At 41.8% G+C, this 13,475-nt stretch overlaps 1 protein-coding gene across 2 annotated transcripts; it reads right to left on the bottom strand.

Annotated features, from left to right (window-relative positions):
* Positions 1-2,718: 2,718 nt before the first annotated feature.
* On the bottom strand, positions 2,719-13,475 carry MAPK1IP1L (mitogen-activated protein kinase 1 interacting protein 1 like). Of its 2 annotated transcripts, none has more exons than XM_059819316.1 (4): positions 13,463-13,475; positions 6,268-6,292; positions 5,014-5,727; positions 2,719-4,549 (listed from the first exon to the last, which is right to left on the bottom strand). In XM_059819316.1, the coding sequence occupies exons 2-4, from the start codon at positions 6,289-6,291 to the stop codon at positions 4,538-4,540; spliced, it is 750 nt and encodes a 249-aa protein (XP_059675299.1). In that variant the 5' UTR covers position 6,292; positions 13,463-13,475; the 3' UTR covers positions 2,719-4,537. The 2 variants fall into 2 exon arrangements, with proteins under 2 accessions (XP_059675299.1, XP_059675298.1); XM_059819315.1 differs by lacking the exon at positions 13,463-13,475 and adding an exon at positions 12,925-12,941 and having other exon boundaries at positions 6,268-6,295.

Genomic DNA, 13,475 nt, shown 5'->3' with positions numbered 1-13,475 from the left:
TTATCAGCTTAACGGGTGTACGTGCACACACACACATTTTTAGATCAAGTTAACTCAAATTCCGCTGAATTGTGAGGGCAGAGGAAAAGTTATCGTTGATCCTCCCACTACAACTACCTTGAAAATGTATTTGGGAAAACCGGGCCAAGACGAACTGAAGCATGCAAACATCTTATCTATCTAGCCACCATCCCTCTTCAGACCATGACCTTTAGTACTGCAACGCCTGCCCGCGCACACGCCGCTGAGGCACCCGGGTATGGGGGACTCCCGGGTGGAGCCCAGACAGCGAGTGCAGAGCTCGCTACTCCCAGCGTCACAAATACCAGTATCCGCCCACAGAGCACGCCCGGATCCAAGTACACTTGAGATCCTTCTCCAAGTGTCTCCGGGGTAAGCACACTACATTGTGTAATGCAGTGACAGTTAATCTTGCGGCATGCACTAGTTGATGAGAAGCTTATATTAAAGTTGAAACTTGCATTTCTTGATTTGCCAGATGACACTTGGCATACTCATCTAATATGTGCCTGGTGAATAACGGCTCTTCGAAGCGTATAGAAGAGCATTCTAATAATTGGAATTTTGAGCTTAACTTCAGAAATAGGAAAGTCACTATTAAGAAAAATATGTATGAAAAGTTTTTTCCTTACTTAGATGCCTAAGGGCTCTTCCTACACAGAGACCAAGGACAACCTTCGTATCAACATTCCACCCGTCAGACAGCACGGAGGCAGCTTTAACAGGCTGGCCAGTGAATCAATGCCTGTGCGCAGAAACGGGTCTGAACACGCCTGGAGAGAGTTCAGGCGTCTGCCTTCACAACAAGAGACCAAAACTAACACATCCTACATCGTGGATCTAACCATGCACATACTCGCCATTTTACAAGACCCCTGGAATAGTTTTTCAAAGCACTACTCCCCTAAGAATTATGTAGATAAGTATCACTTGTCCTCACAAATTCAATTAAAGATTTTTGGGCCTGCAGGGCAGTAAGCAATTAACATAATTGGATCAGCATACCCATGTCCTCATCTCTGCCAATGCAAAAGAGTTGCAAGAGACAATTCATTTGAGAAATCCAGAGGAGCAGACAATCCCATAGCCGAACAGTTAAGATAAAGCATCGGCCACGCATTGTATTGTTCTACTAACAGACGTAAGGATGACATTCGGCGCACGCTCTAAGAAGAGCTTGTTTTCTCAGCCTTAAAGTGGATAAATATTTTTGTTTCCACCCTTTACTGCTCGCTGCTGCCATTTTTACCTTCCTGAAAGGGCAAAGGTGTGAACAAAGGTTGCAGCACGGGCCAGCTCGATGTGAACCTTTCTGGAAGCCACTATATACGAAGAAAGTAAACGTAGTGATGAGCGATGCCCAAACTTTGTAGTTCACACTGCTGCCAAGCCCTGGAGTTTCTTACTGTTAAGCATATAAAAACACTGGTTTGGGGGTCACTTACCACATCCCCTGTGTCAAGCTAGCACAGGAATTGTTCAGAGCCAGGAAAAAAAAAAAACCACCACACTCTTCACAGGTAAAAAAGTCCATCCCACTCCTCCCCTAGAACAAACAAGATCAGATTTTTTTTCTCATAATTAACAAGGCAGTTTGTGAACCGGCAATACCTGAGGCTGACATGCTACAAGATAGCAACAGTTGCATCCACGCTTAATACACTTTAGGCACAAGCTGCAAAAAATCACAAAAGGAAGAGGAAAAACACTCACAGAAGTCAAGTAATTCTGATTTTATATTCAGTCTTTGCAAATCAAGGATGTCCTATTTTTACTATTCATTCAAAGCAAAAGTCTACACAAGCATGTCAAAAGCAGTAATTGAAAAACAGTAAACACAACAGTCTTGAAAATACGTTTAATGTCTAATCTTATACAAAAGTGACAGCATTTTCAAAAAAATATCAAATCCTGTATTTATAGCTTCTCACTATCATACAGCAATATTTGTTTCATCTAAAGAAAATACAGCAGCAGGTGATAATCTATACTTTAAAGATGTGATTGCTTATATTTCATATTGTAAACAAATGCAGTATGTCAATCTCAAAGCACAAGTCAAAACGAACTTCTCAGCAATTGAACTCAAATGATGCATAGAAATGTACAAATTCCATTGCAAAAGCTTCAGGCCAGAAGTTGCTCACACTTGACATAACATGTGATAAAGTTACTACACGGTATATAGTGACAACTTGAGTTTTTACACAATAGATTAACAGGTATACCCTTTTCACTGCTATGCAAAGAACTTTGCTCACAAAAACAGAGGGGTTATGAAACAGTTTTCATGACCTCAAGAAATACGAATATACATTGAAAAACATCCCATATATACTGAATTTTAGCCTAAATGTTCCAGTAATAAATCCTGCCTATTTCAGGAAGAACCTAGAAGTCTAGTTACTTTTACAAATCCCCCTTCCAAAAATCATTACTTGCTACGTTTGCTTTATCCTTTCCTACCGCTTCCCATTCCCTGCAGAGACATACGGCCAGTGCAATTTCAAACTGGAGTGCTGCTACTGCGTGATCCATTCATTTGGAATAAATGTTTTCTTCATTACATCGATTTATAATCTAAGGCTGCAGGTATCAAAAAAGCACTTGAGCAAATGTGGTCAATGTTCTCCTACGTTTATTTTTAATCAGTCTTGCCAAGATCTAAGCCAAGTCTGTTATTTTGGGGGGGGGGGGAGGGGGGCAACTGGGGCTTGTTTAAGGTTAATGAAGACCTGCACTTTTGGTTCCTATTTCTAGGGTTACAGGTACTAGGTTTTAAGCTGAAATGGTGAGTATTTTTGTTCAGCTCCAGTATTGTATTCCTAAACCAAAAAATAGCACGTACCTTTGCTATTAGCTTTCATGACATAGATTAAAAACAGCCACAGCTAAGCTGACTGCTTTCTTCTGCAAAAATATTGCAGGAGTTTGCCATAAAGGCTAAGACTGTAACAAGCATCACTACCAGGTCACCCCCTTTGTTTTTAAGAAGTCCATCACATGCATGCAGGAAACCATGAAAAGGTACTGGAAGAGAATTAACTCACTTTCACAGTTCCATGATACAAAGACTCCCTAATGAGCTACCACATTAAGCAAAATTTGTTCCTAATTCTACCTACAGAGGCTAAGTTGGGATATCCCCAGCTGGGGATAAAACAAACTGTCCACGGTCGAAGTCCAGGCTATGAAGTACCACAAAGAGTGCCAGAACTCCTCACCGACACGTGGCTGTGTGTCTTGGTAACGCTAAACCAGCATTGCAGCAAACCCCTTGCATGCTTTTTGCACAGATATGGCAAGAATATGAAAACTTCACCGCAGTGCCCCTTCAGAGGAGGGGACAGCTACACAGCAGTGCACAGGCTTCTAGACATTCAATTACTCCCAAATTACACTTACTCAGTGAGGTATGCAGACACCTAGCTGAGAACAGAGGACTTCTCCCCTTTACAATATCCAGCAGAGCCCCGATGAGACCTCCTCGTTCTCAACTGTGGCAATAAGGATCTTTGTAGCTGATAGAACTAAATGCCATGCCAAAAACTGCTGGGAAGGGAATTGTCAGGTTGGGGGGCTTTTTTGATCTTTTAAGCTCAAGTTCAGTTTCTAGGGACTCTGAGAAAGTCTGCCGAGTTAACACAACTCGGCAGCAAAGTCAAATTTTAAATGACTAGAACCCAGGTTAGAAATAGGGAAGTACCTTACCTAAGTGGGAATCAGTTTCTCTTTACATAGACCAAGCCAAACTTCCAATCACCACAGAATGAGAACTGGCAAAATGATGTCCTCATTTGCATGCATTAAACTCACATTTGTTGATTCAAAGTTAACTGCACATCCAGGTTATTTAATTTGCACATAAATGCCTGTTTGTGAACACAAACAGTGTGCTGACAAGGCAGACTGAGTATTTCAAATGCGTTATCTTCTCTTCCGTAGTCCCAGACTGAGCAATTGTTTTGAGTATATACAAAATGCTGAGAAAACCTTCAAGTTCACATGCTCTGCCTCTTTAGTTTGAATTACTGTAGCATGTTCAAAAATTAGATTTCTTGACAAAAATCTCAAAACACTTTTTATTGACATTTTAGAATAACCTGAAAGTAGACAAAATATGACTATTCATCCATTCAGTGACCTGCACAAGTCTGGCAACAAGACTTAAAGCATTCATGGAAAGTTAAGAACTAACATTTTTTAAGTCCTTGGGCCTGATTCGTTATAATCCTTACTTGGCAACTCCCATTTTTCCAAGGAATACTTGCCAACATAAGAACCACAGATGTTAGTTTTATTTCTGTTCTTCGTAATTCATTTTATTAAACCAAACAATTACGCCAGCATATGAGCAAGGTAAATTTATGCAAACTGCTCCTTCATACCTCAAATGCACATACAAGAGGCAAGTATTCTTCACAGCCCCAAACATTACTGAAACAAAAACTGTAAAAATCTCTGTAAGTAGTGGATGAAGGTGGAAAGCTACAGTATTTTGTTCCCCAGAATGTATTCAACGGTAAGGCTGCAAGAGACAATAATTCATGGTCAATACAGGCTTTTCACAAAGCAGTTAATTCACAGTTACAAAAACTTGTAATTAAAAACAAATTCATCCTTATAATTTGTTATTCCCTCCCTATGTGCCCTAGAAGCAATCCCTCTAGATTACAGAGACTAGAATATTTTTCTCTTTCAGAAATTATTACAAGGCTTTCCCCACTTTTTTGCCTTTTAGAGAAGGCTTTCAAGTAGTGGAAGACCACTATAATGAGAGATGCTTAGACACACTCCAACTTGATATAATGTCACCGTCCTAGTATATTTAGTTAAGCATTTAAGAAGTTGTTGGCTATTATTCCACCCACTACAGAAATAAGACAGATGTGCTGAGATTCCTTACCTGCGCTAACAGGTCTCATGCTACTGAATTTCCACGCTTAAAAGTGAACATTTTAGAGTAATTCAAGACCAAAATTAAATACTCACATGGGGACCACCAGGCATTGATGGAGCACCAGCAGGACCAGATGGCACTTGAAAAGGATTAGGGGGCGTAGGGTATAGTCCTGGAGCTGGATATGATCCTGTGGGTGGAGGAAATGGACCTGGCGGTGAAGGTCCCCATGTTCCAGGTGGGACCGTACCCCATGGTACTGTTGGCGCAGCCCCTGGAGTCTGGGTAGGAGCGGAATATGGCCCTGGGGGTGGATATGGCATGCTAGGTGCAGGATACTGCCCTCCCATTGTTGGTCCCCATGCTCCAGAGGGCATGGATCCCCATGGCCCAACAGGAGCAGGAGGTGCAGCTGGCTCTGTTGGACCACCATAAGGTCTTGGAAGCTCTGGAAAGGGCATATTTGGTGGAGGATATTGCCCTGGTGGGACAGGACCTGGCACAGTTGGGGGTGGATATGGACCACCAGGAGGAGGGCAAGAGGGTCCAGTAGGAGGAGGAGGAAATGGAGCAGGCGGTCCAGGGGGCATTGAAGGATACATTCCTGTTGGCGGAGGTCCAAATGGCACGCTGGAAGCAGACGTATTTGGTGGCAGTCCGGCTGGCGCCGTAGGGGGAGCGCTTGGGTTGTTCCAAGGATTCGAAGCTGGCCAACCCTGCGGTGGCTGACCAGGCTGTTGACCAGGTTTTGTACTGCTCACTTTGGAGGTTTTAGCAGGCGACTGATCTGGTAAAGCATCTGCCAACTAAAAGATAAAGCACCAATGAGAACGTAAAATGTCTACTGGACTTACTAGTTGCAGACATTTACCGACTACATGTACATGTTTCAGTTGCCAAAATGGGAGGAAGAGAGCTCTTTGTTGCTGCGCACAGATGATTACATTCATTTTTGCACAGCTTCTATCATTAAGGTAGAAGAGGCTTTCTGGCATGCCGCAGTTAGAAAACCAAAGATAAAAGGCGACCTACCACACACAGCAATAAGCAATTTCAGAGCAAATCCAGAAAGATTTTCATAGATTTCCATTATAGCTATTCTGACACTATTAAGACACAACTCCTTTGTTAATATCACAGCAGGTAAGAACCCACAAGGCACCTGGCAGCTTCATACGTTCAGTCCACAGATTGCTACATCTACCCAAAAGGAAAACACCACAACTGCAATACAAAGGAAATTGCCTCTCAACTGTAAGTTCCCCTTCTTCTTGAAAAAGTATGTCAACTTTTAGAATGAAGTAATACAACTGCCTGATCTTCAGGAAAGAAAAACTTTTACTTACCGAAAAATCATCAGTTCCAGACATTCTGCTGAAAAGTAAGGTAAGATAAAGTGAAATTTGTTGAACATAATAAAAGTATTTCAAAGCAAGAGTTCATGAGACAAACTCTACATTTGTCTCATTCAAACCACAGTGTTGAACCGGCAGCGCTTCTTCGCAATGGCTTTCTTTTAATGACTCTGGCCCATACAGATACGTGCTACCCAAATACTTCCCTCTTGATGAAGTTCTCATGAAAAGGAAAGTCTTCAGCCTCTGCCTCATCTCAGACAGGACTGACACATAATGTAAATGGGTCACATTACACTAAGAAAAAATATTTCAAATATTCATACCAGTAGGCAGCCTACCCAGACAGTGATGCCTGTAAAGTATTCAAGGTCTTTTCTAAACTGGGACTCAGAAAAGTTATGGCAGGCTGCTTGCAGGTGAAGTTAATGCACCTAAATCAAAACATGATTAAATCCCCATGCAGATCTTATTGTCAGAAATAAAAGAACTATAGTTTGCTGATGCTTTATCCTCCAATTATTTCAGAACATACTAGAGGTAGTGGATGCTCTTATTCACATCCACTGACTCCAGCTAGCCTTAACTGAAAGTAGATATGGCAAAGGCGTCATTAATACATACCTAACTTCTAACCTCTCAACACTTACAAAAAACATTGAAAATAGGGACCAGTGAGTCACGTGCTATCTTTTCATGAAGGCAACCACTGCACTTGGAGCTTTCCAGAGCTTCGCTACAATGCAAACCAACTGGCTTTGTCAATCTTTATTAGCCATACAGAAGGGCAGCCGAAGTTACATTCAGTTTGACTAAGTGACAACAAATACTGACTAGAGGTGAAGAAGTCTTGAAAGGATAACCAAGAGCAGGTGAAATAGGTGGACATGCCCTAGTGTAGCCAGAAGGTTTTAGGGGAGAGTGTAGGAGATAGAGAGGAACATAAGAGGAGGAAAAATGCAAAATATAACTCAAGAGTACAAATACTACTGCCAAGCTGACCCCCACAAAAAACAATCCTTGTTTTTCCTTGTTGACGGTGAAGACCTGACTTTTAACACACAGACTGGTCTCGGGGACAGAGGTTTGTACAGACAGCCTATGACAAATAGGTTTATAAACTCCATTAGATTATAAATTACATAATGCAAATAATGCACATATAAACTAGAGTCTTCTCTGAAACTGTATTGTAAGTTTATTACTATCTACACAATTTCCTAATCTGAAGACAGTACTCGATCAGAACAATGGGCTGTTTAGCTCAGCTTCCCATTTTATCTTCAGCAATGACAGTAGGGAAGAACAAGAACAGGGATGACACCCCAATACTTCAATGATTCCAAGCTCACAGACTCCTAAGTTGTAGGCAATTTCTATGGAATAACAACCCTCAAAGAATTTCTTTTCCACAAACACGTCTAGTTTCCCCACTTGCACCTACAACATCCGTTGGCGAGGAACTCCACAGGGCTGCTATTTGTTACACAAAAAGGCACCTTCTTTTTTGTTCTAAACCTGGATCTTACTAGATTCAGTTGTTGTTCCTGCATTATTGCAGCCGAGGAAATCGGTAAATCTATTCTTATCCACTCTGCCCATGCAGCTCATTATTCTACAGATTTTTACCATTTTCTTTTAGCTGTTCCTTCTCCAGGCTGAGCTCTAGCTTATTTCATTGACCCTTGTGCAGCAGCTATTCCATACCTTTGATTATTCTCACTGCCTCTCTTTGAAGCTTTTCCAATTCTTTTCTATCTTTTGAGATGAATGACAAGAACCAAGCACACAGAATTCAAGATGTGGGATAATTATGAAACTGTATAAATCAATGGTTATGTTCTGGTTTGTCCTCTATTTCCTTCCTAATACTTCTTAATGTTTCATCTGCTTTTTGATCACTACGGAACTGACACTTCTGTGGCAATATTTCATTCCTCAGTGCTAAGGGTCAGCCCATCATTTTATATACGAAATTATATGCACCACTCTACATTTATCTACTCTGAATTACATCAGATTTATCGACATTGAATTGTATCTGCCATTTTATTACCTAATCCTTACTTTCCTGAATGGCTTCATATCAACAAGACACGGCTCATCTCATTTCCCAAGTTATTTATGACCACACCGAGCAACCCAGACCCCTGTGGAAACACCGTGAACTTCTCAAGTTACACCTAATAATTTAAAACAAACCTTTTAAGAAATGGGTATCTACAAAGTTAGCGTCCTGGTGGAAGTCAGTGCCTAACTACATGAATCCGAAGGTTTGTTAAAGCTCCAACATAAGCTTATAACAGCAGTAGTTCCTTCAAATAAGCACAAATATCCAAATCTTTGTATCAGACGAGGTACACTCTGCAGATCAATGACCATTTGCTTAAAGCTGAGAAACCAACTGAACTGCATCAGGAAAGTGGTTTCTGCTCCTGTTATTAACAGCTCAGCTGTTTGAGAGATATTACCAGAAAAAGCTCAATTTCTCTTCAACAGATAGCTCTGATGTTAAAAGAGTTTGTTTGTTTTTGCAATGAACCATGCTCAATAATAACCAGAAGTTGCTATGTGCTTTTTAGTGGCACTGTAGTTCAATTTACCCATACAGACACAGAAGCTATTTGATACAACCCACAAAATAAAGGAAATCAATCATTAACACAGAGACAAGTACAAAAATAAGTTTTTACATAAGTGCGCATGTAAATGTATTCATAAGCAAAAAAACCCAACCAGGTTAGCAAAAAAGCAACACCAAAACAGGCTAAGAGAATCATCCTTTCTTTAGGCAGATGGAGAGATGGGATAAGACCAACTGAAAAACAGATCTACAAGAGATTGAAAAGACCCCACAGAAGAAGTTAGAACATATGCTGCAAGGGAGAGAAGGGAGAGAGGAAACAAACCTAAAGGAGAACTCAGAAGAAAATCCCATGATCTGTCACAAAAGTGACAGAGTAGTAAATTCAACTGTACTCATCCACTGCTTTGATTTGAAACAGGCCTGCTCACACAGTATCAACAAATATCCCTAATATTTGTCAGCAGATAATTTCAAAATATTTCTGTGCCATGAAAATTAAGGAAAAAATTCTGCTACATGATTTACAAAAAAAAAGTGTAGTTAAGCATAGCTTATAATGAGATTTAGTGGCTTTTTTTACTTTGGCAAGCAGACTAGAGCAACATTTGTTGGCAACATTTGGCATAACTGAGTCATGCCAAGCATGTCAAGGATCCTCTTACAGACAGGATGGCCTATTTCAGGGACGTTTTTTAAACATACATTTAAGCTGGGTACTGCCACCTTCATTTAATAAAAAAGAAACTGAAATTACCGTTAGAGACATTCAGACAACAATGTGAACTAATTTGTACTTAAATCTAGAATTTATATTCCATTCAAATTGTTCAACACTGCTATAAAGAATTTCAATCAAAAACTTGCAGAAATATAAATTACATTTGTAAAAGTATTGCCCAAGGCATTCACATGCTTACAAATTAGAGTCAGAGACACTGTCAGACAGAAGACCCCCAAGTAACTCCATTTTAAAGTACCCAATGGTCACGTGTGGGCTCAAGATTTTAGAAAAATGTACTGAATGGTGCATTGACTAGTTTTAGAGTCAATAGTTAACAAATGGGCTCTCATTTTCTCTTGAAGCTTTCCTAGAAGATCACTGCACATGCACTGATATGAGCAGAGAAAAGCCGATTCATATAACAGACGTCCATTTTGCCACATTTCAACTCTACTTCAAATTATTCTTTCCTGGAGTTGAGGGGGAAGAAAGAGCGAGTGGAAGAAGGAGGGTTTGGGAGTTTAAGTAATCTGGCAGGGAGTAGAAAGACTACAGAACTGGCAGTATTCAAACTGAAGACCTGCTCGCATCCACTGTGCTGTAAGATAAGATTTCCTTTGTTTTCTGAAGGCCGCCGCCCGTGGAAACATCCCCTGCTTTCCAAAAGCACAGAGCCTGCCAGCTCCAGGTCGGCTGGTCGGGGCACCATTTCTCAGCCACCTCTGAGAAGACGTACGGCCAGAAGCACGAAACTAAAGTGAGGGAAAGAGAGAGATGACCCATGTCTGCAAAAAAGGCACCCAGGAGCAGAATCTCTTGCATCCTTTATCCTGAAGAATGATGGGAGGGCACGGACGACTTTCATCACACCTACCCAGAAACCATACACAGCAAAATCTTCAGACCACGGTCCAAGGCCTCCCAGACACCCACAAGCTGCTCTCAAAAATTAACAGCGGGTAGGCGACACAAGCAAGCCCGCCAGGCTCCACACGGCAGGCTGGAAGAAGGTTGAGAAGCACTCTGACACAGCAATGGTATGCCGATTCTACCAACAGTGTTCAAGACCAAGTGGTGATTTTCAGAGAGGTCTGCGAAAAACATGTTTTTGGAAGCATGGTGCTACGTGTGGCGTACTAAATCCAACAGCTTCCACAATAAACCAGCTCGACCGTGTTTTTTAAGCTCTAAACCCTCTCTGATCACATGCAGCCCAACTGAAACTGATGGATGTAGTAGCGTTTTTTCCCATGCTCTTGCCTCTCCTGGCTTTTATCCATCACCAGTCCCTAGAGACCCCTGTTAGAAAGAGCTGTCCAAATCACTTTCTCTTTTATTAAAGCCATCCAAAACTAAGCATCAACTGCTTGCTTTATTTTTTGAGTTGAATGACATTTTTCGAACACTTGATGTGCCAGATTTAGTTCCTGTCTCCAAGATCATCTTTCAAACACAGGAAAATGCTTTCTAGATGCAACAGGCTCTGCTGTTTCCACTGGGTGGCATGGCTCTATCAGCAAAGAGGTTCTTTTGTCACTGTAACATGACTAATACCTATCAGCATAACCTCATCTACAACAAGATTTCTGCCCACATAAGTATAACTACCCAACATAGCTATACAGATAAAATGGAAGAGAGACCAAATCTTTTGACAGCTTCTAAATGTTTTCTAAAATATGCAAATTTCTGCAGCTTCTACCACCAGGCATTAAGCATCAACGTTTCATAGCTGGCCTTTTTCTGTCTTTAACGCCTTCTTGAACCCCGCACTGATGCACTTAGGTACCGTGCAATCGTTTAGCTTGACCTGCACATTTATTCATTGGGAGAATAAAGACAATTGGTAAACAGACTGACAGGGGGAAAAAAACAACAGTTACATCACTAGTAGCTACTTGAGATTTGGTGATCTTTTTGCCCCTTCCCATGTCTGTTTTGACTGACAAAATGGACAGAAGTCAGATTTTTAGTTTTCAGATTTTCAGGACAGATTTAATTAAGACCGACAACCAAAATGTTGCATTTGCTATAAGTTATCAACTACCAGAAAAAATAATTCTTCAAAACAGAGGTCTTATCAGTTTCCAAGACCTGTGAAATATAGAGCCATAAGAACTGTAATCTGTTCCAGCTTCCCACCCATGACAGGCCATTCAGTTTCACAGCTGCCTCCCCACCAAGACCAGACCTAATCTCTTCAAAGGGTCACCACATCACAAGCAGATGGTTCCAAACCCGGCAAACATGTACCACTTCTGAGGGGGCTTCTTTGTGTGCCAGCTGTGATACAAAACCAGCGAGGAACAGAGTCTCCACTGCCAAAGATTACTCCTGTCCACACCATCCTACTCTGTGAATCTTGCAAAAGACGTATTAGTTCAGCAGCTCAGAATAATTAAAAACATATCATCCATAGCTGCCTCTAAACTTTGAGAGCTATGGAGTCCATTCTCATCATGTTATCCCCATTTTTAAAAAGGTGCTTTACTTCTCATTTATAGCTTTAGCTTCCAATTATCAATTCTTCAGAAGTCTTCCTGAACTAGCTATAAAATCTATTTGAAGAATACCTATGTTCTCCTCCTACCAAACCTATATACTCAGGAATTATCAGCTTAATTATTTTTATTTGCTTTGGATGAAATAAACATACTGAACCCGAGTGTGAGTGACCATTAAACATCTTCACTGCAGTTTTTTTTGTCATGTCGCCCCCCAATAAAACCATCAAAACTATGTGTCATATTCCAGTTCTAGCCTCAACATGACAAACAAAACCACAAACCTTTCTGCTCCTTTACAAAGGCTCTTTTCCAGGATAACTGCTTTTCAGGATACAATCTCACTGCACAGATAGAGCTGGCATCTTTCACATCTTGATTTAGCACTGTTAAAATGTACTTGAATGAATTCAAGTTTCAAAAGTATCTAAAGTGCTTTCTAGCTTTGATATTTACCGCAAATTTTTGCATCAGCCACTGGTCTCCACAGGTCTTGAGGAGGGTAGTTTCAGGGTGTGTCAGTTTTGTTTAAAAAAAAAAAAGCTACCTTTGCTCTTACATTTGCTGACAATAGAGTTGAAGAGCATCAGATCAATGCTGTTTTCCATGGAGTTCACCTAGAAACAACTTCTCCCTCAGAGATGAAACCTATCAGATAAGTAGATCTCTCTCCAAGCAGTGTGCCTTCAATACCACACAGTGCCAGTTTTCCCAGTAAGTCAGCTACCTTAACTATATTAACATTTGATAAAATGAATCAACTTTTCATGAACCTTAAGAAATTGACTTGCCTGAGACCTTCTTTAGTGAAAACCCTTCAAATTAAAGTCACTTACATGCGATCCACATTCATTTATATATTCATGTATAGATTATGACCATATAGCATAAATACAAGCCGACAAGACATTTTATCCAGTCAAGACACTGCAGCTACCACCGTTACACGGAGTAAAATGGGATCCACTACAAGCGAACCTCCTTTGCTTTGCAGACATCAGCAAAGCCAGCCCCACGTAACCGAAAGCGGCAGCAGCCATTAGGCCGCCACCGGTACCCCGAAGCGATACGCCCTCCCCAGGCGGCGGGTCTCCGGGCGGGGGAGGCTGGCTTCGAGGCCAGCGACCCCCGGTACCACCCCTCCGCATCTCGTCGGGGCTGGGAGAGGCGGCGGCACCTCCCCGCCCGCCTCTCCCAGGGGTCTGAAGGGGGAAGAGCCAGCTGCGGCCCGGCCGTCCCCGGGGGCGGCCCCGCCGCTGAGGTGTAGGATGGACGCCCCCCCCCCCGCTCCCTCCCCGCACCGCTCAGGCCCTCCCTCCCGCTGGCTAACGGGCCGGCCAGGCGGCAGACCGCCGTTCGGCCCACCGGGGGTACCTGGGCGGGAGAA

The sequence above is a fragment of the Gavia stellata genome, chromosome 7 (genome assembly GCF_030936135.1).
Source record: "Gavia stellata isolate bGavSte3 chromosome 7, bGavSte3.hap2, whole genome shotgun sequence".
Taxonomy (NCBI): Eukaryota; Metazoa; Chordata; class Aves; order Gaviiformes; family Gaviidae; genus Gavia; species Gavia stellata.
This window is presented reverse-complemented; position numbering and strand designations above follow the sequence as displayed.

Bases quoted from the DNA above. Each gene is read 5' to 3' on its own strand.
- MAPK1IP1L (XM_059819315.1), bottom strand. The intron at 5,728-6,267 runs GTAAGTAAAAGT...TTTATCTTTTAG, and splicing joins CTGGAACTGATGATTTTTCG to TTGGCAGATGCTTTACCAGA.